Source organism: Lepisma saccharinum, chromosome 10, assembly GCF_977018435.1.
Source record: "Lepisma saccharinum chromosome 10, izLepSacc3.1, whole genome shotgun sequence".
In the NCBI taxonomy this organism is placed as follows: domain Eukaryota; kingdom Metazoa; phylum Arthropoda; class Insecta; order Zygentoma; family Lepismatidae; genus Lepisma; species Lepisma saccharinum.
The window spans coordinates 46,042,466-46,069,844 of record NC_139238.1 but is presented as its reverse complement, the minus strand read 5'-3'; the positions used below and the strand labels follow the sequence as shown (position 1 = coordinate 46,069,844).

At 36.2% G+C, this 27,379-nt stretch overlaps 1 protein-coding gene across 3 annotated transcripts in view; it reads right to left on the bottom strand.

Moving 5' to 3' along the window:
• Positions 1 to 7,346: 7,346 nt before the first annotated feature.
• Positions 7,347 to 27,379, bottom strand: part of LOC145993898 (mitochondrial inner membrane protein Mpv17-like) — a 39,096-nt gene continuing 19,063 nt past the window's right edge. The window contains exons 4-5 of one of the 3 annotated variants that reach the window (XM_083129792.1): positions 23,576 to 23,734; positions 7,347 to 18,557 (exon numbers count right to left, since the gene is read on the bottom strand). In XM_083129792.1, coding sequence (XP_082985918.1) covers positions 23,594 to 23,734 — 141 coding nt within the window. In that variant the 3' untranslated portion in view covers positions 7,347 to 18,557; positions 23,576 to 23,593. Of the gene's footprint in view, positions 18,558 to 23,575; positions 23,735 to 27,103; positions 27,206 to 27,379 lie in introns of those variants that run through there. The other 2 variants (XM_083129794.1, XM_083129793.1) reach the window with 2 other exon arrangements.

Genomic DNA, 27,379 nt, shown 5'->3' with positions numbered 1-27,379 from the left:
ACTCGAGAACGCTTTCACATTGAAGTGTCAACCAGAACCATTCGCCGTTACCTACAGCGATGCAGTTACCGAGTGTACAAGGCGAAACGTAAATCCTTCCTTTCCATGTTGAACAAAGGCAATCGACTACGGTGGGCACGAATGTACCGGGGATGGACATTTCGGCAGTGGAACAGGGTTTTGTGGACAGACGAAACCATTTTCAATGTTGTGTATGGGAAAATACGGAAAACAGTCATTTGTCGGAAGGAGGAACAGAATGAAGCCAAATGTTATGCACGTCGGGTACAGAAACCTGCGTCAGTGATGGTATGGGGATGCATGACGGCATCTGGGGTTGGCCCACTACACGTCTGTGAGGGCATTGTGAATGCACACGCCTATACATGCATACTGGAGAGGCATCTTCCCACAGTGCGAAGGCACCTGTTCCACAGGCGGCGTCTCATCTTTCACAATGCCAGGCCTCATACAGCGTGGCTGACAAGAGAATGGTTGACTCGCCATCACGTGCGAACTCTGCCATGGCCACCATCGAGTCCCGACCTCTCGCCCATTGAGAATGTGTGGCGTGTTCTTAAGCATCGTGTGCAACAGAGGGGACCCACAACAGTGGCTGCTCTTATCGCCTGCCTGCAGGAGGAATGGCACCGCATCGATGTGGAATACCTTGAACGACTCGTCCGCAGCATGCCCCGATGCATTGCACAGTTATTCGCCGACGGGGCGGCGTCACACCATGGTAAACAGGATCCCCTCTAACAGTGGTTGAACTTCAATGTCACATGTAGATGGACGAAAATGTTTTATTTTATGTGGACAGCATACATTGCTGTGTTGCAGCGGAAATTTATGTTTTCCTTTGTTCCATGTAGCCTGCTGAATAAAATATGTTCAGCATATGCATGTGTTCTCCTTCTTTCACAACACACTCCTATATTTGTGACTGGTCGAACTTCATTGTCACTAAGGTTGTATTTCAATATTCCTCATTTTTAGTGGTGGTGCAGTTATTTTGTTACAGACTGTATGCAAGTATATATATACACACTAGTGTCCAAAATTAAAGCAACAAACAGAAATCCTTTCCTCGTGTGATTTTTCTTGTTGATAAATACTGGCAGGGGTGCCCACAGGGGGGTTTTATGGCGCAGGTTGCGCCATCGAGATTTTTTGTTGTTTTTTTCCCTTCAAATAATATAAAATTCAACATTTATATATTTTCCAAAATATATGTAAAAATTTTACACCTTAAATGCACCATATTTAATCCATTAGATGAAGAAATGAAAGTGTTTAGGTCATTATCGAAAGGGGAAGGGGGGGTATCGAACTCCTATATATTAGGCCTTAATTGACACGTGGGTTCTGAGGGGGATTCTGAATTAAACTTTTGGGGGGGGGAGGACAGGTCTTAGATTATGGTGAGTGCTTTAGTTAGAGGGGGATTGAGTATTAAATGGAAGGGGGTATCAAATTCTTGTGTATTACTATTGTCTTAGACTGTTGTGGAAATTCTGGTGTGGAGACTGAGAATTAATTTTTTGGAGGAGGCAGTATCTACTCTTCAATATTAACAGTAAGTCTAAAATTGGCAAATTTTGGTGGTAGGATTGAGTATGAAATTTAAAGGGGGAGATAGAAAGCTCTTGATAAAGTGTTAAATCTTAGATTGTCAAGGGATAGCTGTAGTTGAGAGAGAGTTCGAACATTACATTTTGGAGATTGTATTTAGCGATAAGGCATCCACACTTTTTGACCCCGAATGTGCCAAAGAAAAAGCTGGAAAAGGAAAAGACTAAATATCTCGGGATCTTAAAGCATTGACACCCCATTAAATTAATATTCTTCAAAGCCTGCAAAGAAATGAATGTAAAATTTTTCTTGCTCGCTTCGCTCGCAATACTTTGTTGCTACAATGTGTGCTTGGCACTTTAATGAGATTAATGTGAAGTTTTTATACTAAAGCTGCATTACAGACAAGCGATATTCTCGAATGATCAATTTGGTTTTTTAAGTCCACTTTATGCACTCTAAGGCTAATCGACACTGAATCTACATTTTAAAGTGGGATCCAGGCGATATTCTCAACTATGATGAATGATTTTAGGGGTGGTCTAGTTTAGGGAGGAGGTCCAGATCAATTATAATGTTCAGTAAAGCTAAGAAAAAGTTACTTTTGGTAGACACGCTGTCGTAATTAAATATTTTGTAGGGATTACGATATGGTTTAAGGGTGCAAATGATATGATTTGGGGGAAACGCATGACATGATTTTTTGGGGGGGAATGCGCCACTGGCCTGGGGGGGGGATCTTCAACCGGTCGTCTATGACATCATAAATATTACTATCACCTGATCGTATTATGTGGTCAAATGGACACACGGGAAAGAATTTCCGTTTGTTGCTTTAATTTTGGACATTAGTATATTATATTATATTATATATATATTTATTGTTGTGTGTGTGTGTGTGTGTGGGGGGGTGTATGGGAGAGAAATTTGTTCATTTTGCAGCGAAATGTTGAAGAACAGTATTTTCGAACCTATATGTATACGACCACGTGACAAATATTTGCAGTTGACCCTGACATTTGTTTCTGTCAGAGAGCTAAAAGAAAAATTGTATTATACGGGTAAACTACATGTATGCATAATACAAACAATTCAAATAGCCTAAGAAAAGCAACATATGTGTGTGGGGTTGATAGATGAGGGTTCACACCCATCTTGCAAAGTCCCTGACTTTTCCAGATATTTTACATAAATGGGTAATGATTTAACATGCTAAAAAATAAGAGTTACACTAAGTTAATCAAATGAATCACGTTTGTTAAACATTTTTGAAAATAATTGAAAGAACCTTTTATAAGCAAAATTACCCAAAAAGGAATATTGTTGGGAAGATAAAACGAAAAATGTTTCCAATGACCTCAGTCCCAGCCTTGTTTTCCTTAGTCCTCCACTTGCCAGGACTTTGGAGTCAGTGCAAACCCTGTAAATAAATTATCTGAAGGGAACGGCTAAGTGACTTCACCCTGACAGTGAGTCTGCTGGCAAAATATTGTTTCTATGGTGTATTTTCGCTTTAGAATATTATTCAATAGTAAAAATGAATGCCAGTGGCAACCAAGAAGCTATTAAATGGGGTTGATGTCCTCTGCACACTGTGAAAGTTGTCTGTTGTACGGTCACCACTGTGTATTTATGTTCAAGACAATTACAAGCAGAAAAGTTACAGTAAAACAAATTTTTTGACCCAAGAATCTAGCAACCATTCTGCTGCGAAGTGGATTTTTCTAATTACATAATATTAATTAACCCTAAGCCATTGAGTGACAGAATGGACATCAGTTGCAGAAAAACCCTGATGTTGGAGAAAGAAAACAAAGTTTTTTATCCTTCTGCTCAGTGGTGACGAAAAGTGATCACAGACCTTGCGGTGCGGGTGGAGAGCTAAATGCCCCTTGTATGGTTGGTTTTGTATTGCAGTCATTCAGGAACCTTTCTTCCATACTGTAAAGATAGAAAATTCTTCTCTATACTAATTATGTGAAACATTAATGACACTGTAATAGAAGAAACCATTCAACAATCAAGGGGTTTCTATTTGTTGTGTGTCAATAAACAAAAACAACTGTTTTTGACTCATAAAAAGTTCAGACAATTTTAATAATGTACACAGTATTCTACAGAAAGTCCTACATAACCAGTACAATGTCTGTACTGGTGCAAGAGTCTTTCTTACCTTATAGCAAAGTAGTGTCCGAGCAGACGAAAAAGTCGGGACATGGATTAAAAGGAATGGACTGTCCCGACTAAATCGGAACATCTGATAGCCTTCCATCAATGGTTACAGAACTAAAATAGCCCAATATTGCAGACTGCAGCCTTCTAGAGCCTGCCTCTGTCCAGAAACAACCTATTCATTTGCGCAAAGGCAAAATCGAAATTCATGCAAAATTTGAAAAACAGTCAACGTAATTTTTGTAGGTTTTTATACGTTCAAATTAAAAATTTTCATATCGTTGAAGTAAGTGTGTGTTATTGTTCACATCTGCAAATTGCAAATTAAAGATAACTAGGTGGAGGGGCAAAATATGAGAAACTTTATGAAGACATTAGTTTCCTATTAAATTAACATGTAAATGCTATGTTTTATTCCTGATGAAAGTAGGTGAGAAATGGAGGAGAAATAGGTCCGTCTAGTCTCTATGTTCCAGGGGCCTAGGGTGACATTGACAACTATCTTCACAGCTACAGCTCCATTTCTTACTAGTCCAATTTGATATAATTTTAAAATCTTATTTATGACTGTAGAAGTACGTTTTTACCCCATGCTGTTACAAGCCCTAAAGAGAGAGAGAGAGAGAGAAACAAAAGATGTATGCAACATTCACACACAGGCAGACATCATTCTTTGTTATTCCTTCTTTGTATGTGTTTATGATGTTATTCTTAGTAAAGTATATTTGAAGTCCAAACTAATTGCTTATCTTTGTTGTTATAATACAAACTCTTACCCTCGGAAAATTTTAATGGGGGAAATTTTTTAACAGAACAAGATCGTTGGTGGGAAGGTGAGAGATCCCCCTTCTGCCATGGGAATTCGTACCCTGAATGTGACCACCACACTATGGAATTATCCATATAATGAATGTCTGAATGTGACTTAACCAAAAAAAAGGAGGAAATTTTCTCATCAAGAATGCAGTTCGAAAAAAGTCAAAACAGGGCGTAAATATGATGAACTGTTCCGACCAAAATTGGAACATTTAGTAGCTTCGCATAAATGGATATAAAACAAACTACTAAATATAGTAGACTGCAGACTTCTGGACTCTTGCCTCTCTCCAGAGACAACCCATTCATTTATACAAGAAGAAAATCTAAATTCTTGCAAAATCTTAAAAATTATCCATGTTATTTTTGTAGGTTTGCATCAAAATATTTCATGGCTCGAGGGGGGGGGGGGAAGGCATGATGCCATAGGGGCAGTTTATTTTGGCAAAGATGCACTAAGCAAAGGCAAAACCAGACATGTTTAAAATGCCAGTTTCACTTTCAGTCACCCTCCTCCCCTTCCCCTTCTTTTTTGCCCCTGCCATGCTCAGAACAGGATGAGAGGTACAATATACAATTGAAATTTCCCTTTCTAAAAAATAAAAAAAACTCAATTTGCAATGATGTATGGGTTCCCTCGACTCTGTCACAGAGTCTCGAACGAATGGGTTTGCAATACTGCATTTGCTAACACACCCTAGATGCAAAATCCACAGGCATGGCACCCAAGCCAGAAGACCCAATCAGCGTTCTCTATGCAACAGCATCAAAGGGAAAGAAAAACTCGTAATGCGAGCGCACCTCAGTCTACACGAGTTGATATCACTGATCACGCGCTTCTCCACCACCTCTCTTGGTGAAACGGCATGGGAACACTTGATGTTTCGAAGGAGATAGAGTTCAATGAATAAGTATAATACTGTAATAATGATTTGCATTACAGATTTATTTGGGTGTGCACGTGCAAATAGGCATAAGCTGCTACTGCGTACAGAGATGAAATCAGTTTTGTTTTCTTTCAGAACGACAGGGTTTTAGCAGAGGTGAAAATTATACATTGTACCTCCAATAATGAAATTGAAAGGAGGAAGATGAGATCATTTTTTTTAAAAAAAAATGGCATATCCTGTGGCCACTACAATAGACCAAAGTGAACAAAAAATGTATATGTAGCAGTTGTACATTCCTACACCCATCCAAAATTGCACTGAAAGTAGGTTGATACTTCTTGGGAAAAAAATTATGTATAAGAGTGACAGTGTTGCCAGCTTACGGAAAAATCCAGAATTTCACTTCTAGTTTCAGCACTATGATGCTGAATGGAGCAAATTTGAGGGAAGCACAACAAAAGACTACTCATTGAGGGCATGTAATGGCCGTCCAACAATTTTGAAAACAGAACACTGAAATTATGCAACATTTTCGAAAGTTGTAATTTTCAGGAAATTTTGAAAATTGGAAATATCCCACTATTTTACAAAATCTATCCCATAACACACAGAGAAAAAAAAATACATTTTCAATTTGAGCTTATTAATAACAAGAATGGATGTAATGTTTTGTAATTCAAGTCTTGTCATGCCTTCCTACGTATGTATACAAATGAAGAAGTCAGAACTGAAATGTCATGGGTGTTTTCAAGAAATGACCATGTGAAGGTGGTCAAGATAGATTTCACTCATCCTGAGGAGGTTAATTATCATTGATGTAAGTAGTGAATTTTAAACTTTAGCGGACAGATCTTTCATATATCTCCTACCAGCATGTGACATCAATTAATATGCCACTTCTTGAAAACTACACATAATATTTAATTTGTAATATAATTAAGCCTTGTTTCCATATTAAAAACACTAAATAAACTGCCTTGGTCAGCAACTAAGATAAAAACACTTAACAGGTAACGTTTCAACCCTGTATCAGGGTCTTCCTCAGAGGATATGTTTTTTTTTTGTTTGGAAACATTACCTGTTAGGGGTTTTTATCTTAATAAACTGCCTTGGTCAGCAACTTAGTGTTTATGATATTTCAGTAATTTCTTTCTTTTTGTTTTGTATACATATAAAGGAAAAACATACTTGAATTACAAAAGAATATATCAATTATTACTATTATTACTACTGAAATTCCGGAAATTGTTTCTGCAAGCTGTCAATACTGCCATTCTTATATATTGTGATTTTTTTTCCACAAAGAGAATCAGCCTGTTTTCAACGAAACTTTGTATGGTTGTAGGATGTATATCGCTGCTACATACTACATTTTTCATTTACCATTGTGGGGGGTAACAATTATTAACACTCATTATTAGGAGGCACAATGTGTACATTTTACATCTGCTGAAAGCTCTTTAGAAAAGAAAACAAAACATATTCCATCTCTCTGTGACAATTGGTTCTAGAGCTACGATTTCTTTGCACATCGCAGCAAATTTGAAAAGCGTATGCTTGGAAAGATAGCATCCAAAGAGGCTATCCAGGCGCACAAGATTTTGTCCACTTAAGGTTATTCATGTTTGTGCTATGAATATAAAAACAGAGGATTTCTTTTTCTATGAAAAGTGGATCAGAGCTGACACACAAGTGCACTTGTGTTACAGAGGCACCTAAATCTTCTCTATTGTGTTACTGAGGAGTGGAGCTGAGACTGCAAACATTATGGAACCCTATTTATGGTATGACCCTCATAGATTAACAATTATGAGTATTTATAAATTCTATCGAAACACAAACAATACATCCCAGAACAGTCAAAATGCATATTACGAAATGACACAATGAAAATTCCAATGTATATAAATATTTTATTCATAATAATTCAAAAAAGAGAACACACTCATTCAAAGAATGTAAAATCATTTTGTAACACTACTATTTTAAACAATGCACCTCAGCATTAGTAAAAATACATGCATAAAGTAGCATTACACTGATATTTATCCAAACATTGACTTTCAAAGTAAAACATTTGTCTCAAGTTGGCAAACAATGTTAAGGCATTGCATTTCAATGAAACTGACATGCTGAAATTGAAGATATTTAACCCCTTCCCTGTGTTCAGCATAATATTACGCCCTTGGTCACTATAGCTTATTGTGTGTTGGGCATAATATTATGTCCACGAACATCTCTGACTGAAGTAACCTGTGTTGAACGGTATAATACATTTTTTGTTGGTGAAGCGTATGTTTTGCTATTGAAGAAACATTGACCTTTTATTTAGTCATGAATTTCAGTGCCGACAAAGAAGAAAAAGAAGTAGTAGGTCAGAGGAAAGTAAACTGTTTTGTGTTATGCTGACAAAGTGCAAACGTGAGTTCGTTTGTGTGGCGTGTTTAGTCAGTTGCTTTATGTATATTTTTTTTGGTGTTGTGTTATTTGAACTGTTGGTGATTTATTTTTTTCCTCATCCCTCCCTCATACCTATTGAAGATATTGCAATGAAACTTGGCGGACACATTACGTATAGACCATAGAATTTTTTCAAGGTATATTATAATCGGGAACCTATATCCAGGGCTGGTCCAGAGGGCCCCAAAGTTACCAAAAGGGATTTTCCAGAGGGAAATTTCCCGAATGATCCCCGATTAGTATCTAATAGTATTGTTAAACAGGATTGCGAAATACGTTTTCCCTCATACCTATTGAAGACATTTCAATGAAACTTGGTGGATGTATTATGTATAGACCATAGTATTTTTCAAGGTAGATTATAATTGGGTACCTATATCCAGGGCCGGTCCAGAGGGACCCAAAGTTCCAAAAAGGGATTTTTCGGAGGGAAATTTCCCGAATTATCCCTGATTTCCCTTTGCTCATACTTGATGTACACATGTGTGTGGTACCATTTGAAAGCCTGTTCTATTCTGAAGAGAAAGATGTAAGAATCATGATACTCGGATGAATTGTGCTGAAGCAGTAGCTACTTAAAAATATTACGCAAATTCAGAAAAAAAATACACAGAAAGGGAAAGCATTTTGTCAGAAAATTTCACAGGAAAGGGGTTAAACACAATACAGTGTACATGCAGTATTTTTGAATAACAATAATTGCACTGATACCATTGGGGTCGAAATGTTTAAGTAATTACAAAATAAATCACATCACTTGTTTTAACTTAGGGTATTCATCTACATTTAGAATCTAGTATTGTTTACATTACAGTTCTGCATCAACTTTGAACATTATCACAAAACTGCTTAGTAGCCTTGTGTACAGAACAACTCTGAAATAATATGGCAGAAAAAGACATGTTTTCTTACAAATGTAAAAGTGGTAAAATTATGTTATAGGACATAATACATATGCAGCATGTTCCTCTTAGAGGGATCGAGAAATAAATGCTCATCGTTTAAAAACCGGAGATATTGTTATGATTTTTATTTTACAAGATACAGAAACTCTCCAAGTTTATACACCAATAGTGGATACATGTACTTGCGCATGCACAAGCATTACAATCTGCACTAGTCACTCCACAGATGCTACAGAACACTAGGCAGGAGTTTGAATATCATTTATATATCTACAGGGCAACTCAAAGTGCAAGCATCGAGTTGCATTGACCAGTTTCCTAAACTCGGAGAGTTTCTTCATCAAGGTATGTAAAAAGGAGTTTTAATAAACCATTATTTACACTTCAAATTATCAATTATTTATCGAGCCATCTAAGTGGAACACACTGTATAGTGATGTATATATTTACTGGTAAGAAGGCTAATAATTTTACTGATTTAATAATTTACATGTTGATGAACAATTAGGTAATTTTCTTATTGTTCTTACGAACATAGAAAAACAATTCATGTATGCCTGCCTATCTTCGCAAATGGTCAATATTATAGTTAGCTTTAAAAATATTATAAATAAGAACTTTTGTATCTTGAGCACCTAAATTTCTTTATACAAAATTTGTTCAGCATTTTAATGCACTACACATAATATCTATATAATCTATTTAGCAGACATGCATGCTGTGTGTAATGTTCTTATAATGCAGATAAACTGAGGTACAACAAAACACAGCAATTTAAAAATTGTTTACTGGCTGCTTCTTAGTTCTTATTTGTATCATTCTTATTATTAGTTCCATGGACTCTGTTTTTATAAAATAAGTTCCTAATATGCAGCTTCCTTTTCCTAATGCAAATCATTATCATCATTTTTTGTCATTTTATGTCAATAAAATAATTTCCTATTCCCATTAATTGTTGATTAACAAGAGACAATACGTATAAATATTTCAGTCTCAAATAATTATAACAATGTGGATATTTTGGCTTCTTATTGACTACTTCAACATTTTTTAGGGTGTTTGTTTTCAAGAGAATGGTTTTGTGTACCCTACCTAAAAACAACAATAATGTAACTTCTATATATCATATCATTGTATCATTACAATATTATAATGTTATGGAAGGGCTTCCTGGGCAGTCAGAGAAAAACATGGTTACCACGTTTGTGTGAATCTTTGTCTCCTGTTCCGGCTTGCAAATATGAGCAGTCTGGCAGAGAACATGAGTTTTTGTTGCAATCAAATTGTATTAGAATGGATTTATTACAAAGAATAGAGAAAGCATACAAATTCATTATGTTTCCATGTTTTAGTGACATGTGTTCCAAAACAAATAGAAGTTTGTTTTTTCTTTGCCGAGTTATATATTTGTGAAATGTTAAGAAATATACTAAATGCAACTGTGGAAAATATTTCGAGCTAGAAGTGCAGCTAAATGTTCATATATGATGTGCAAACTCTTTGTGAAACTCTGAGAAGATTGTATGAATATGATGCACACAGTTCTGTTGCAATTCAGTGCAAACTGTGGGATAATAACTCAAAAAAGCAGGTAAATCTCTTGGTTAAGAACTGAAATGCAGCATATTTATATGAGGGACATTCCGAAAGTAAGTTTCATCATTATTTTCACAGGAAAGATGTATTACAAAGTGAGAAAACACATTGCCATAACAAAAGACAATCTTTCCTGAATTCACGACAAGAGTAGCGAGAGCAGAGAAGCGATGGCGCATGCGCAGAGTGCCGAAGAATAGAGTTAAGCAGCAGACTGACGTGCCCGAACTCATTTGAGTGTAAACCAGTATGGCAGAAAGACATGTGCTGGAAACGTGGTCACAAATGGAAGTGTGTGCTGTTGTGCGCTATGAATGGGCACGTGCGACTAGTGTTTCAGATATTCATCGATGCCTACAGAGCATGTATGGAGACGACGTTATGTCCCGGCAGATGGTTGGGTGCTAGTGTTCACTGTTCAATGAAGGAAGCAAGGGTCACTGCAGAACACATTTGTTGTCTGGGATGGGCGAGATTGAATCACCTGGCCTACAGCCCCGATCTTGCCCCATCAGACTTCCACCTTTTCCCTGCGTTGAAGTCAGCACTATCGGGATGTCACTTCAGAAGCAACGAAGAGGTGCAACAGGCTGTGAAGAATTTCCTTAAATCGCTGGGCACCATTTTTACCAGGAGGGTTTCTTGAAATTGATTTCACGGTACAACAAATGTATCAATGTCAGTGGCGACTATGTGGAAAAATAGCCAAAAGATTGCATTTTGTTATGACATTGTATTCTTCTGTTTGTAATAAAGCTTTCCTGTGAAAAAAAAATGACGAAACTTACTTTCGGAACGTCCCTCGTAATTGTATTGTTCATTCATCTTGCTTCATAATAGAAAATACATAATAGGCTCAATTTGCTGATTCTTTTTGCCATTCAAATAAAGGATGTTTACGTCTTTGATGCTACTTAAAAAAAAAATCCTTGTAATCCTGATGACTCACCATAACATGACTCATATTTAATTTGTTCATTGATGGAAGCTAGAGAAAGTATTTTCTATTTGACAATTTTACACAGACACATATGAAAAATGATCAAAATATTACATAATACCTACAAAACAGTTTAAAACTGTTCTGCACGTCATAGTCTACAATATATGCACAACTGACATTTTTCAAACAAGCTTTTATATATATATGAAAGGTATCAAACATAACACTAACAGATGAATTTTACGTAACTTCACAAATATCCAATAATTATTAACACCCATTTTTTAGCACCCATAAATGTTATGGTATCACAGACAGTTAGGCAAAATTTCATTAAAAAAGAACAACCTGTACAGCCATATTTAATCTTTTAATGAAAAAATCATGTTTTTAATACTTTATGTACTACCACTTAATCATAACTTTATAATGAAGTTTTTCTGAAGAACAGAGAATAAGTTTATTTTAATCACTAAACTGTGCAGTTTGATATGAATTTACATGTCATACATGGCTTCTTAGGTTTTCAAAATGTCATACATGGCTCCTCAGCATCACATACTCCCACAGTTTACATGACAGGAAGCCGAACGAACCACACAGCTAATTTGATAAGTAAAAATATTGTATCATCTTCCTATGTCACGATAAGACTTCATGTATATTTTAAGTTTAAGTGTCAATATTCAGCAGAGAAAAGTGATTTTTAAGTACACCTGCCACTCTTTGGATAAGCATTGACAAACCATGATAAGCATTATATTGAATCTGGTACAGGCACATTTACAAATCACATTATATTTGCTCTTATTTACAATAAACTATAAAAAAATTAAGACTGTTCAACAACTTATTACCAACGGATGATATTCAACTTGACACCATCACAGAGTGCACTTTGGGAAGAAACAGTTGAATATGAATAAAGTCTGGCAAACAGATTCGTGGGTATTAAGGAAAGCATATGAGAAGCCTTACAGCGTTAAAATTTGAGATTGCTGGCTGCATTCCTCATATGATCATGATAATTATACCTTGAGCCACTTCAGGAAAGACCATACGCACAATGCTTACCCATAATTTCAATGCAGGATCTGATCTGTTTGCCCGAAATATAGCAGTGGGCATGATTTTGTGCAATGAATATGGAGAAGTTGTTTGCTGAATATCATCCATTAGTACAAGTACATATTACACTAGTAAAAGTTTATAGTTGTAAAAATATTTTGCTACATAAATTCACACAACACGAAATATGTTAATAGTTCTAGGTATATTTTGCTTGAATTAAAAATCTGCTTACAATATCACAGATTTACACAGTGACATTGATAATTATTATTATTATTATGGAAGTGGTTTAAAACATACAATATGGGTAATGTAAAAACATTGGAAAGCACTGTAACAATCTGCATTGTTAGGATTGCACAAATAAGTTCATTAAGCATTCATCTTTCTGTAATATAGTAATGCCTAAAATGGTGGTGGAGTTGGCCAAAGGACTACTAAAAGATGCAGGATAAAGAACACTCAGAAGAGTGAACCATTTTATTAATTTTGTTCTATCTCGGCAGGTTATCCATGTGATAACACATATTTTATATTAAATGCCAATATAAAATATTTAAAGATTACTTTTTTGCAGATAGAACATCATTAGGCAGTAAATGAATAAAGAATTTCAAACATGAAAAAGTAATTTATAATATTGGTGATTAACCTTTACTCTCCTGATGATACCATATGGTATCATCAGAGTAAGGTCGTACTGCCCCAATGATACCATATGGTATCATGGTGCTGATTACGAAATGAATTTGCATTTTGGACCTTCATACTGTTATGTTTGGGTGGAAACTGTGACACAGGTCTGGAGCAAGCCTGGGAAATTCACATTGATGACCAACCTCCCCCCTCTCCCCTCTGCAACATATCCATGCCACATTTCCGAACAGAGTTTCACATTTTGGCTCATTATTCAACTTGTATGGCACCCAGGAACATGAAACATGTTTGATTCTCTTTGGAAACGTCCATTCTTTGAAAAGAATACTAAGGTTTGCAACTTCTCCACAAAATAGCGGGAGAATAGGGGGCCATACTACAGATTTTTATGTTCCTTTACATTGAAATTCGGGGGTCGCATCCCCCAAACCCCCTTCCTTGGTTCGGCATTCTGAATTGTACATGGTTGGATGCTCTCATGTTTTAGCTGCAAAACAAAACTTATCCGAAGTAGATTGCTCCCATAGTACCCGAGTTATAACAATTTTCCTCCAATAATGCAAATTATCTATTTTTCGTAAAAAAAAATAAAATAAAAACATTTTCGCTTATTATTCAACCTGTATGGCACCCAAGAACATGAAACATGTTTCATTCTCTTGAGAAATGTCCATTCTTTGAAACGAATACTAAAGTTTGCGCCTTCTCCCCAAAATAGTGGGAGAAGAGGGGGGCAAACTCCAGATTTTCTTCCCCATTGAAATTCGGGGGTCATGCCACCCAAACCCCTCTTTTTCGGTTCGGCATTCTGAATTGTACACGGTTGCATGCGCTGATGTTTTAGCTGCAAAACAAAAGTTATCCGAAACAGATAGCTCCCATAGTGACCGAGTTATAACAATTTTCCTCCAAAGAGTGTTCGAATTTAAAATTCACCACCGCGAAGCCTGGGCGAGAACGGGGGTACTTTCGTAAACCTGCTCGGGAGTGTAAAGGTTAATACAATGTCGTGTACCGTGTCTAAGGCATCGTGCTTTGAGCATCGGCTAAGGGATGCATGCAGGTACAAGTCTACTTGGGGGAGTGTAACAAATTTTCTTCTGAGATTTCAGCCTGTGTATGGGACAAGTGGCCACCCACCATCGTGAGGAAATTGGGGAGCTACGAATGAGATGCATTCCCCGGGCATGGAAACCTACAATAACGACTGGGAGTACCTCGTGCTGACCACACATCAGCTCGTAACTGGTTGGATGATCTCCCACTTCGGCAGTCAGCAGGTAGGACCTGGCACTCATGGGCTACTGAGCTATGGGTTATTATTTATTTTATTTATGACTTGATATGATCCACATTTTTATGTGACGTCACCAGTAGAAAATATGTCACTAATGTATTTATTTTTGTAAAAGAAAGCGTAATTTCTTTGTAATAATGCACCTTGTTTGTAATGTATATCTCTTGTTTAATGTTTATTGTATTTTATGCTCTGTTATGAGTAGTTTAATGTATCTTCATGTTTGCCAGAGTGCACTATACGAATTGTATTTCTAAAGATATATAGATGTCAGTTTTGTTGATAGTATCCTTTTGTAGATAGTGAGTGATTCATCTGTACTTTAATCTGTGTTCTCGAAAAGAGTATAAAAGCGAGGATATCGCGTAAGAAATCATCACACTTTTTCACCACGGATCGACGAAGCTTTTAAACTTAAAAAGAACTCCTCGGTGTTGTGAATACATCTTGGTATGGTAGTTCGGGGTGCAAGCTAGGCCTATGTGATCATAGGTACGCCGATAGCCATGCATTGATGATACGTCAAATAATAAAGTTAGCCTAAGGATTAATTTGGAAATAAAAGGCTAAAGAGCAAATATTGGCTCAGTTATCATTGCATATCTCTTGGTGTGGTAGTTCGGGGCGCAAGCTAAGTCTATGTGATCATAGGCTTGCCGATAGCCACGCATTGAGTTTATGCGTTTTAATTGAGTCAATTCATCGACAAAGCGAAGTCCTCGCCTTCGTCTCAAGTACATTTGAATTATAATTGCAATAAATAAAGCATAAACCCTTTCAGTTTATGCATACTCCAGTAATGTGGTTTTATTTCTCTGTGCTGTGAATATTGTCTTTGCCTAACACTATCCCTGTACCTGAGAGGAGTCTGTGTACTTCACCGAGTCTCATCGTTCACCGCTGAGTATTATTAAGTTAATATTAATAGTATAATAATACGACGCATGAAGTAATTGCTTGAACGTATCAGACTAATACAATTTTTTACATTCACTATATAAAGCATATGCAAGAAACAAGACTGTGTGTCTAATAGTCACATATGACAAATAATGAAGTGGTTTATGAGAAAAATTTTGCAAAAAAAAAAAAATTATCTACAAGACAAACTTAAAATTATGTGAAAAAATCATCTATTTTAAAAAAACTATGAAGTTAGTTTAGCCATTAAAATGTAAACCTCAATTACACCTGTACCAAGATGGAATGTCAACATTGTAAATCCTCTGAAAGCCCTAGCAATCATATCCTTGTTGTTCTAAAAATCATAGAAATCTACTGGTATGATTGATTTGGTTTATTTTACTCTGCTTTTCTACCACTTTTGGCTAATCAGAAAGATGAGGATGGATGATGATGTGAAATTGATGAAGGGAGACACAAAAAACAAACATGCCCAGGCTGGGATTCAAACACGGGACCCCTGACATTGTAACATGTTGTGCTAACCACTCTGCCACAATTTACTGATTGATTGAGTATATCGTCACTCATCCCCACATTTGATTGATTGAGTTTGTGTTTTAAGTCCACTTTATGCACAGTAAGGTTAATCGGGACTGGACCTACAGTCTAAAGTGGGATCCGAAGCACTATGTGTCTCCACCGTGTATCGTATCTGGGACCCCTTGATTACAAGGCGACAACATTATGCTTTCTAAAGTATACAATTTAAGGTTTAAAATTGTATGCCACATAATCATGTAAACCTTCTTATACGTAATAGAAATTCCGTTTAACGAGAAGAGAATTCCCAATTCAAAATTGTTCCTATTTTGTAGTGTATATTGTATGGCATTTCCAAATAATTTGCAACTGTTATGTGACAAATAAAAAAAAATAGGTACTTTGAAGCAAAAACGTAAGTTTGAAACTTAACCTGCATAAAATTTTAAAGAAAAATTGAGAAAATGAAGACTCTGCTGAGTTCCTTGCATCCTCCATCTGTCTACATTTACAAGCTATGAATACTAGATGCTGGGATATTGCACATTTGCACAGTAAATTCATGTACAATACCTGCAAAATTCCTGGTGCCAATAATTACCACATAATTTCGACTTCCCAGTGAGTAAGCACCCAGCAATTGCATATCAGTAATGTAACCAAGATATTTCAATATATAAGAAATATAAATGAAGCGAGTAGTATGGGCCCAAATTATGCCTCTTATAAAGCCTGGCAGTCAAATAAAAGTACAATTCTACTTTAAAGATAAAGTTTTACCACTGGTTGCCGCAATAGCATATTCAAAGTTGCCATACTTATTAAAAGCACTAAGAATACCTACGTTTTGAGCACATAGAGAGGCAAAGTTTGGCAGCAACTGCCTTGATTACTTTCATATGAAACTAGTGGCAATATTGTTCCACAGTTAACCTTGTGCACAAGACAGAATAAGATTGGAAGTCATGATAATGCAACAGTAAAAATTACCATTTGGTATTTACGCTTCAACATGCATATGATATTCTAAGCATTATATATTAAACTAAGGACCAATAACACTTCTTAAACTGTTCAAAATAGTTATAAGTAGGGACATGAAGTTTTCTTTTTATTTTCCCCTAAATTTCGATGTTAATTATTACTGCAATTTGGTGTTATTTTTTGCAGTTTAGGACAAAATCGGTGTTATTGTTACATGCATTTTTACTGTTCCTTCTATGCTTAAGATTTTCACATTGTTCTAGCTCTGAAAAATTGAGACAGACAAAAAGAAAAAAAAAAGGCTTACCTATGTGAGAAATGACCAAATTTCTTCCATGTGGAAAACTATTTCATATCATCATCCACTAAATATGAAATGTTTACTGAATGATTAAACCCAAATGTTTGAACACAATCATGCACATCACATTTCCTTAACAATGCCAAAAAATCCCTCTGCGACCTCAAAATACCGTTTTGTGTATACACTCATACTTGCCCCACCCCCTTTTCGGATCACAACAGGTACTTCTCCCTGAAAATTTTCCTCTTCGTAGGAAATTTCCCTTCTGGGAAGATCCCGCCGAGAATTCTATTTCAGAACTGTCAGTCATTTCTGCGCCGTACTTGAATAAATGAATCCGGCAATCTCTTTTGAATAGAACTTTCACCAGCTAGACTAGAAATGACAGATCACATAGCACTTCAGGTAGTTCTTTTTTAACAAAAGAAGTGTTATGTCCCGTTTATATTGCACATTTCGTGGCGTTTTTGGTGTTCAAGTGCAAAAATCAGTTTTATTCTGAAAAATGGCATTAATTCGTGTTATTTTGAGATTCCAAAACACCAAAAACTTGCCTCCTTTACCTACCCAAATACATTTTAAACACTTTCTTTTGCTTTCCTGAACTTTTCGGTGTTATCGTTAAAACGAAAACTTCACGTCCCAAGTTATAAGTGATAGAATATATGTATAACATTTCAACTATGCAATACAAATCTAAAATAATTTTCCTTGGAAATATTGTTAGATTTACTTTTCAGTCAATTGAAATATTGATTGAATTTGTGTTCATTTGATTATAAAATGCACTTTTGCAACACAGTTTTGATGCAGATTGAAAGAAAATTTAGTAATATACATAAATCCAATGATATACAGAATCTGTAAAAAGTGTCTGTCCACAATTTACACACACATCCTGCGATACACGCACTCCAGAAACAGTATCTGCTGATATCGGTAGTAGGTTTGAACCTACATGACTGTAGCCCTAGCAATCATTGGTATCAGTACTCACTAAGACCTACTCTCCCCAAGTTGTGCACAAGAAAATGAAGCCACTTTGAAGAAGTGCGAAGCCAGATACATGGCAAAGTAAATGCCAAAGTAGTTATCATTAGAAAAATGTTGAAGATTGTTGCTTCTTGATCAATCTTGACAAAATAATAGATTCTTATATACAAAAAGAATGAACATGAGAATTAGGCACATGTAGGAAAAACACAAATATATTCTTTGGTCTTCCTCAGACTATGTACAAAAAATTTACCCTTTCGTCATATTATCATATTTCATATATATATCATTTGAACACAACTTTTGGCAATAAGTATGAGCACCACATGTACAAGTTCTTCATATACTTAACTTATACCACTGGTGGCTTGTACATAATAACACGGCATCAGCATCACACACATGTAAATAACTGCTACATACTATTCCCTTGCTTTACATATACCTGTAGTGAGAAAAAAAAATAATAGCATGGTTAACGAAAGATTTAACATTTTTTCTACATTTTGAATATAAAGTTTCACTGCATGATGGTTGCAAAGGTTTGGTCTATATTTAAATAGTAGTACAAAAAAATACCTCACCCAATTAATTCTCATGCAAAAAAAAGAAAATCAATAAGTTAACTGTGAATAAATTTATAACCTGCTTACACAAGCTAAATACACTACAGTTCCGTTCAACCGAATCGCTAAAAAAAGCAGTTACTCGTGCGTGACTGTGTTTTACACGGGAGCAGCGACGAAGCACTTTTGTCTTTGTTTTGGTCTAACAGTTAGTTGTCAAAGAGTAAGTTCATTGTTACAATGCGTTGGCTGTACTCACCCACTCCCCCATCCCAGTCTATTTTTAGCAGCATGCATACTGTGCTATATGCTCAAGGACAAGAGACACCTGCCAGTTGAGATTTGTAATTAAGTTCAGTGCACCTGAAATCTTACTGTTAGTGAGCATTATACTATATGTACGAGGGACGTTCCGAAAGTAAGTTTCGTCATTTTTTTCACAGGGAAGCTTCATTACAAACAGAAGAATAAAATGTCATAACAAACAAAATACAATCTTTTGGCTCTTTCTCCACATAGTCGCCTCAGACATTGAAACATTTGTCGTCCTGTGAAATCAATTTCAAGAAACCCTCCTGGTAAAAATCGGTACCCAGCGATTTAAGGAAGTTCTTCACAGCCTGTCACACCTCTTCATTGCTTCCGAAGTGACATCCCGATAGTGCTAACTTCAACGCAGGAAAAAGGTGGATGGGTAAGATCGGGGCTGTAGGCCGGGTGATTCAGTCTCTTCCATCCCAGATGACGAATGTGTTCTGCAGTGACCCTTGCAGTGTGGGGTCTTTCATTGTCGTCCAAGAACATAACGCCTCGATTATGAGCCCTGGCGGACTTCAATTTGCTTAGTGTGTGGCAATAGCGTGCTATAGTGTGTAGCAATAGTTGTGACAAAAAAAAACAACCTGGAGGCTATTTATCGTATGGACAAGGGTGAGTCAGTGAAAAACATTTCCATTGTACTGTACGAATATCAAAAAACCTTTATTCCGGTTTAACCGAATTTTCGTATAACTGAAGCACCATCAAATTCGGTTAATCAGGACTGTAGTGTAAATATATTTGAATATTTTGTAAAGAAAAAAAAATATGAGCTATAAGTTTAATAAATAATGCAGTAAACATTTATATATATTTATTGTCTATTACAGTAGAATCTCGATAATCCGATGTTTTGTATAATCCAAGGCAAAAAAAAACTAAATCGAATTTTCTTCTGATAAGTGTGTTTGTGAAAATGAAATGGTGTAACGTCCTGAAGAAGGCACTTGACCATTTCTTTAAATTGTAACTTCAATATTGTTTAACTATTTTCCCCTCAACGGCATGTAGTTCTTTTGATTTTCTTTCATCTCTTCCGATTGTCCATAGGTTATTCCAAATAGTCTTGAGTTTGTTTGTAATTTGAGTAGTCCTTGAATTATCAGGACCTTACTGTATAATCGATACTATACTGGTATTGGTAAATAATGGCAAGCTGTTAAAAAAGTAACATCTTCTTATCATACAGACTGGGGATCTATACATTGTCAGCTACAGTAGTGATGTGATCAATATAGAATTCACGATTAAGTTTTGACTGGAAGAAAACATATTTCACAACCCTCTATGGAAAATCTAATATTCACAAACATGCACAATGTATATTTTGTACAATATGTGATAAAGTTTTTCTGTGGGTTGGAAGGTTGATCGGCAGTTATCTAGATGTTTAAAAGAGACATGTCAACTTCTGACACAAACCACCAAAGGTTCAAGTTTCACTTCCTTTTTTAAAACTTTTATCCCATTCCATGCAAACACGGTCACTTGCTAATGCTGAATCCACAATAATAAAAAAATGAAAAACTAAACTCTGTGAAGCAACAGCCATTAAAGTGGCCATGCCCTGCCAAGCAGATGTTCTTTGGGTGACATGTCAGTGTCAGGTGCCATCACTGCTGTTATATGGCATACTGGACTGGTGTCCTCACAATGTTAGGTCAACACTGAAATTTTGGAGCTAGGACCAGAGATCAAAAATGGAATCACTTGCACCAAAGAGTGATAACTAGAGCCCGGATTTCCATGCACAAACAAACAGCAAAATATGCATGCAAATATGCACGAAAAATATAAAAAATATGCACTAAGATATGCATGAACAATTATTTTTTTTCCAAACATCTTACCTTAATGACCTCTGTTGCAATGAACTATGAACGTCTTCCTTAGGTTTTCTTCTGTAAACCCACTGCGTTTATCCCACAACGTCCCGCCACGTCAATAGTCTCATCGATAGACACCCATATTTTCTCGTGCTTCAACGCTTACCGATTTTCTCCCATGACCTCATTAAAACAAACATGCACATAGTTTTTACGTAGCGTTGATTCATCTGGCACCTTCTTTCCCGTGTACTTTTCAAGGAAACATCGTAGATGGGCATTGCTCAGTTTCCACAAAGGAATATTAGCCCTCACAAACGCAGAACACAGATCTACATAGAATGTATCACTTACTGTGCATTCAGATGTTGAATTAGTGGACGCGGTAGTAAGCAGTTGTTGTTTACTGCGCGATCTTCTTTGAAGGGCTTCCCAGTGTCTTGCTGTATTGACATGTTGAGTAACTTGAAATTTCTTCTCTGCTGAAACTCTTTTTTCGCACACCACACAGAACAAAACTGACCCATCTTCTGTAAATACACTACTTCCAAATTCTTGTACATATTTACGCAAAAATACTGCCTTACTTGATTTTTCAGGTGGCATGTTTAACACAACACAAAATAACACTTACACGTTCGAGAACTCCTTTGATACTGACAGCAGAAACCCTTTACACATAGTTGCCAAGTCGCGAGAAAGGCTTCACGCTAGTTCACAGTTGTAAAAGCATCAGAAGGTGCTAGATCGCTGTTGTTTAAAAAGCGCTGCATAAAATGCTGAAAAAAACTTTAAAAATTATAGTGTATATTTATTGTATATTAAATTAGTATGTTCTCCATTCGGTTATCGCCGTTCAGTCGAAAGTGAATTTATCAACTAATGTGGGCAACAAACTCAACGCTATTATCTCTTGATACACTATGAAATATGCTAGTATGTAGCAATAAAATTCGAAATATGCCTTATCCTGCAAAGTTGAAGAAATATGCACGCAAAACAAAATTCAATCAAAATATGCACTTATATGCGCTATCATATGCGTCTCAAAAGACTCTTTACAAGTTCGTCGGAAAGAAAAATATATTTTCCATAAGTTTTTGCATGCTACATGAAACATGCATTTTGCATAGAAATCCGGGCTCTAGTGATAACTATTGAGTGGATTTTTAGGTAAAAGCATATTTTCAGAAGTCGACAAAACTCGGGAATGCTGACCATATGGTTGCAAAGTAATCTGTGAAGTCTTATTTCACATAAAAATGCATAATATTACTTTCAGCACATAAAACAGGTAAAGTACATAAAATGTACATATTTTAGACATTCCACATAAAATGAAGGTTCCGAATTTTCTACAAATGCATATTTCGGAGTTAATGCATAAAATAGAAGGTAAATTAGTAAATTACTATCCTATTCGAAACTCCACAACAAATAATTTTGAAGCTTTTGCCTGTGTTGTGAATGAGTCTGACAAAACTGTCATCCATTGCGATACTTCAAGATTTATTGAAAGGCAGATGTTTACAAAATGATTTGAGGTTCCTGTAAGGATGTTAGTGTAGTTGAAAGGAAATTGAACTCTATCAGGGACACGCATGCAAGTGCTTAGAGACAAATTTTGAAATCTATTCACATGTGAGTATCTATTTAGTTCTTTGACAGTTTTTTTAATGAAAATATTTTCGGCTTTTAGCCACATATTTTAGATAACATATTTGTCACTTTTTTTACCACATAAAAATCCACTCCCCTAGTGATAACCACACACCTAAGCCAGAGCTCAATGTACTTTGTAAGCATTACAAAATACAAGTGAGCACACATATATTTTAACAAACATGTAGATAAATCAGGAATGTGATCACCTGTTGCTGTGACAAACACATTTTCCACCTGAACTAGTCTGTGTTCAAAACTGAATATGACGTATTTTGAGTGTTTCAAATGACATGAAAATATCACTGGTGATTAAGAAGTTGCATAATTTATCACACTGACTATATTTTATGGTTTATTTTGCCTCTGCCCCTTTACAAACTTTCATTTTGAATCTCATACATGTTTTTATGTTCACAAATTGCTGGGTATGTAAACATACCACCATCCTATTTTTCCATTACCTACTATCGGATTAAAAATTATGAATGCTCGAGTTTGGACTCAAATTAAAAATTAACCAGTAGACCTATGTAAAAACGAGTTACATCAAAATTTAGCATATTCAATTCTGCATTAAGCTATAGTAACCAAAATAATTTTCAAGCATGCCTTCGATTTTATATGGTCATGAGAACGAAAAAAGTGTTTCCCAAACGAGCACTCTCTCTGAAATTCTATAAATAAAAAACTTGTGGTCCGATTGTGATGAAATTTAAATACAGTGCAGGTGGAAACGTTCTTATCAATTTTGTGAAACAACTTTCTCTTAGTATTGGGTAGTCCTACTAATAACCCAAATCAATAAACAACAATCATTTGAATTATTAAGGGCAGACAAATAAGAAGTTGCATGCATAATGTAGATTCCCCTTGTTTTTTCATGGTGCCAGGCTGAAAAAAATTCCAATGTGGAATAATGTAAAAATTATACCTATGTAATATAATCAATATTTCACTGCAACTTGAAAGGAAAAAATCCCCCATTTTTTGCCAGTACATATCTAATGCAAATATGAAATAATTTCGCTGCTATTGTTTTACATCAGCATTAGAGAAAAGCTATGGAAAGTCATGAAATATGATCTTACCTACGACTTTCACTTTCATCATACTTTTTCCAAACCATCTTCTCGATTGGTCTTCCATGCAAGGTAGGTATTCCAAAGAATGCTTACCAACTGTTCGAACAGAACTTGGAATTTTAGGGGCACAAATGCAAAGTTAACCAACTGTACAGCAGGCCAGAGCTGAAAACATAAAACTATATAAATGCCACAAAGATAATTATTAAATATTACGAACTATAATAGTACAGGAAATAAAAACCAGTAAAATTATGAAACACTATTAAATTTTATATTTTGAGGAGAGGGAATGAGCTGACACCACTTTGAATTGAGACTTACTGAGCCCCACCAATACAAATAAATATCTATTGAACATTGTAATAATTTGAAGTGTTCCAGAATATTTACATTATTATAGTCTTTTCTACTCTTACGGTGGCTGACCATATTCTGGTAAGGGAAGTGGGAAGCAGGGATTACGCCGCAGACCAAGCACCGAGAGTTACAACGTCGAGAGAAGGAGGTGCTGTGCCCACCTCGTTCTACAGGCTGCTGTGTTTCTTATCCTGCTGGACTGGTCACTTCCCCGCTTCTCACTTCCCTTGCCAGAATTAGGACCGGCCGCTGTAAGAGTAGAAAATACCTTTATTAAGAATTCAATTGAAAATGTAACTTCTTAATCAACCAAAGTTTTTACTTTAAAATATTTATAATTTTACATGAGAAAATATTAAAACAGTTATTGCTTAATCACAATATCCATTTTCTTTACACAATACTGGTGCAATATAAATGAAAATGTCAAATTTTATATAATTTCCAGGAAAAATGTCATACCGTCACTTTGTGAAACTCCATGAAATACCCAGATTGTGGAAATGTATCAAGTGGTACTAGCCAATAAATTTGCACTACTGTCTTAACTATAGTATTTTCTTATGTTGTTATTTTACATCCCATAAGCATTTGCTATATTCTTCTCCTTTCACTTTAACAGGATTGAGTTCCAAAGTTGTCCTCCATTTCCTCATCTAATTTTCACCTTCCTTTAATTATTCTTCCCAGATACTTGAAACTCTCCAGAACATCCAACTCTTCTCTTGCATGAAGGAGCACGAGAAAGAGACATAATTAAGAAGCAGGCAGTGGAGATGAAATTCTTAAGGAGTACAGTAGGAATTCAATAAGGGGGTTCCATATCTGATGTATTTCTTTGTGTGTTATGATTTATGTAACAGAAGTCAATTAAAACTATGTATTAAAGTAAAAATATCTGCAAGCATTCATAAGAATATATTAACAAAAGCATTACATATATATTTTTTTTAATTTGCCCCACTTTTCTTCCACTTTTGGCTAATTGTAATGATGATGAGATGAAATTAATGAATGGACACTCCCAAAGAAACACAAGGAATCCAACCTGTAACCTTTGGTGTGAAATCAAGTTGGCCACCCAACGTTATGTGGGCACCTAGAGGGCTCAAGACAAATTTTATTAAAATATTTGTTTCCTTAACTTCCAGTTCTATGATTTTCATTCTTTCACAAAGGTCTGACTTGGAAATGAGTACAATTACCCCTTTTGCATGCAAAATTTAAATTTAATTCTGAAAATAATAATGGAGGGGAGGAAACTTCCTTTACCGATTAGAATAAAACTTAGGAATGCGAGGACTGGGAAATAAAATCCAGAAGGGGAATTCCCTGGCTATCCCCCCTCCCCTCCCCACACACTACCATCCTTCCTTTCAAACTAGGGCTGCGCTAATAACAGTAGCGGTTAGATTTGATTTACCGATACCAATGATACCTTTCCAGGTTTTTGGCTTTTTTTGCAAGGTTCATAAAGGTTTTTCTGGAAATTAGGCAAAATTTAGTTTCCATTTATTTTGCACCAACATTGTGCGAAAAACAGTACTTTCTCATTATGTAGCACATATTTAACATTCTGATGTAATTTCTAAATTTTTGAAGCACGGCTCTGGTATATTAATGCTTATAGTTGGAGCGAAATATTCATCCATTAATATTAATCGATATCTTGAACAACTTAGGATTGTTACAATTTGCAAGCACTAGTATTGGTTCAAAGTGGTATCAGTTGAGATCTAATTCCAATACTTATACAGGTAGTGGACATTGAAACTCAAACACCGGTGATTATAGAACACACCACTGGAGGGCTTGCCTGCACCACCTGTTGGTCATGAACAGCATAGCAGGCATTCGAGCACATAGCTGTGTGCCTGCCAGTCACATCGGCACAGTAGTAGCTGGACTTCACATCGAATATTTGGTTTTGCACAGTAGAAAGTACAGTGGGAAGAGTGGATGCAATGGTATTGAAGATGATTATGTCCAAAAAGTGCAAAACCACCGCTGCAAAAGTCACTGCAGAATTGAATGCACACTTGACTGAACCTGTTTCTACCAAAACCATCCATCGAGAACTGCATAGGGCCAACATCCACGGCAGGGTTGCTATACCGAAACACTTGGTCACTCGGACCAATGCCAAAAAGTAGGCTGACCGGTGCCAGCAGCGCAAATCGTGGATGTAAGATGACCTGAAACATGTCATGTTCTTGGATGAGTCCACCATCACTGCTTTTCCAACATCTGGAAGAGTTTACGTGTGGAGAAGTACATCCGAAGCATAACAACAGAGTGCTGGGACCACTGATCGTCCTAAAGGGACATGTCACTGCCAAGGACTATTCTGGATGACCATATGGTGAAAATATTGTTTCCGGACAGTGGTGATAACGCACTGATACACACTGCTAAACAGGTGAGAGAGTGGTTAGATGTACATAAAGGTGAGGTTGAACATCTGCCATGGCCCGCCCAGTTGCAGGACCTGAACATTATTGAGCCCTTATGGGGTCATTTGGAGGAACACGTGTGGTGATGCTTCTCTCCACCAACATGTCACAGACACATTGCTGCTGTACTGGCCACCTACTAATAAAGGTTAGTGACTGTGTTCGAGGTATTTCAGTTTCAATGTCCACCACCTGTAAATACTGATTAATATTTTAAAAATTGTTAAAGGTGAAAATAAAAATTTACCCGGTCAGAACTGATCAACATTTTTCAAAAAGTGTCTTTTTTTATTGTATCCTATATATAGTTTTATGGGTTTAAATGTAGAAACGTTATAACAGCTATTAACATATTTTCGTACAATTCAGTACATAATTATGCTGGTATTTAAGGTGGTACACTTCCAACAAAATTAAGATATTAAAACTTATACACACACTGAACTACTTTGAACTGTTACATACTTCAAGTATCGGTATCGACTCAGGCTGAATCAGGGAATCCCCTAAAAGAATGCAAATATTTAGGAATATTTTTTATGTGAATGAGAAGGCTGGCCATACAGGACTGCGACCACTTTGCCCTCGTTGGTGGACGTTGAGAGCCTCCAGTATGCAACAGATCTTAAAGTACTATGAAAACCTTCTCAATTTTTTGAGAAATTTTCTGAAGAAGATTCTACTGACAAAGCATACCATACTGAAGCTGGATACCTGGAGACAATGCTTCACTTCAAGACATGTTTCTTTCTCTCCCTCTACTGCCATGTGATAGGTCCAATAGAAGAGGTAAACTGTAAGATTCAGTCTCCACGCATTGGTGCTACAGAAGTGGAATCAAAACTAAAATACTTTCAAGAAAAGCGAATGGGTTTTGAGCAGTTCTGGCAGAAATACACAGAGGGCAAACCCAGCCTCGTTGATGAGCCAGAATTGTCCCTAAGAGACTTGAAAATCCTGATGCTGCCAAAACTCGCAAGTTCTACACTCCAAAATA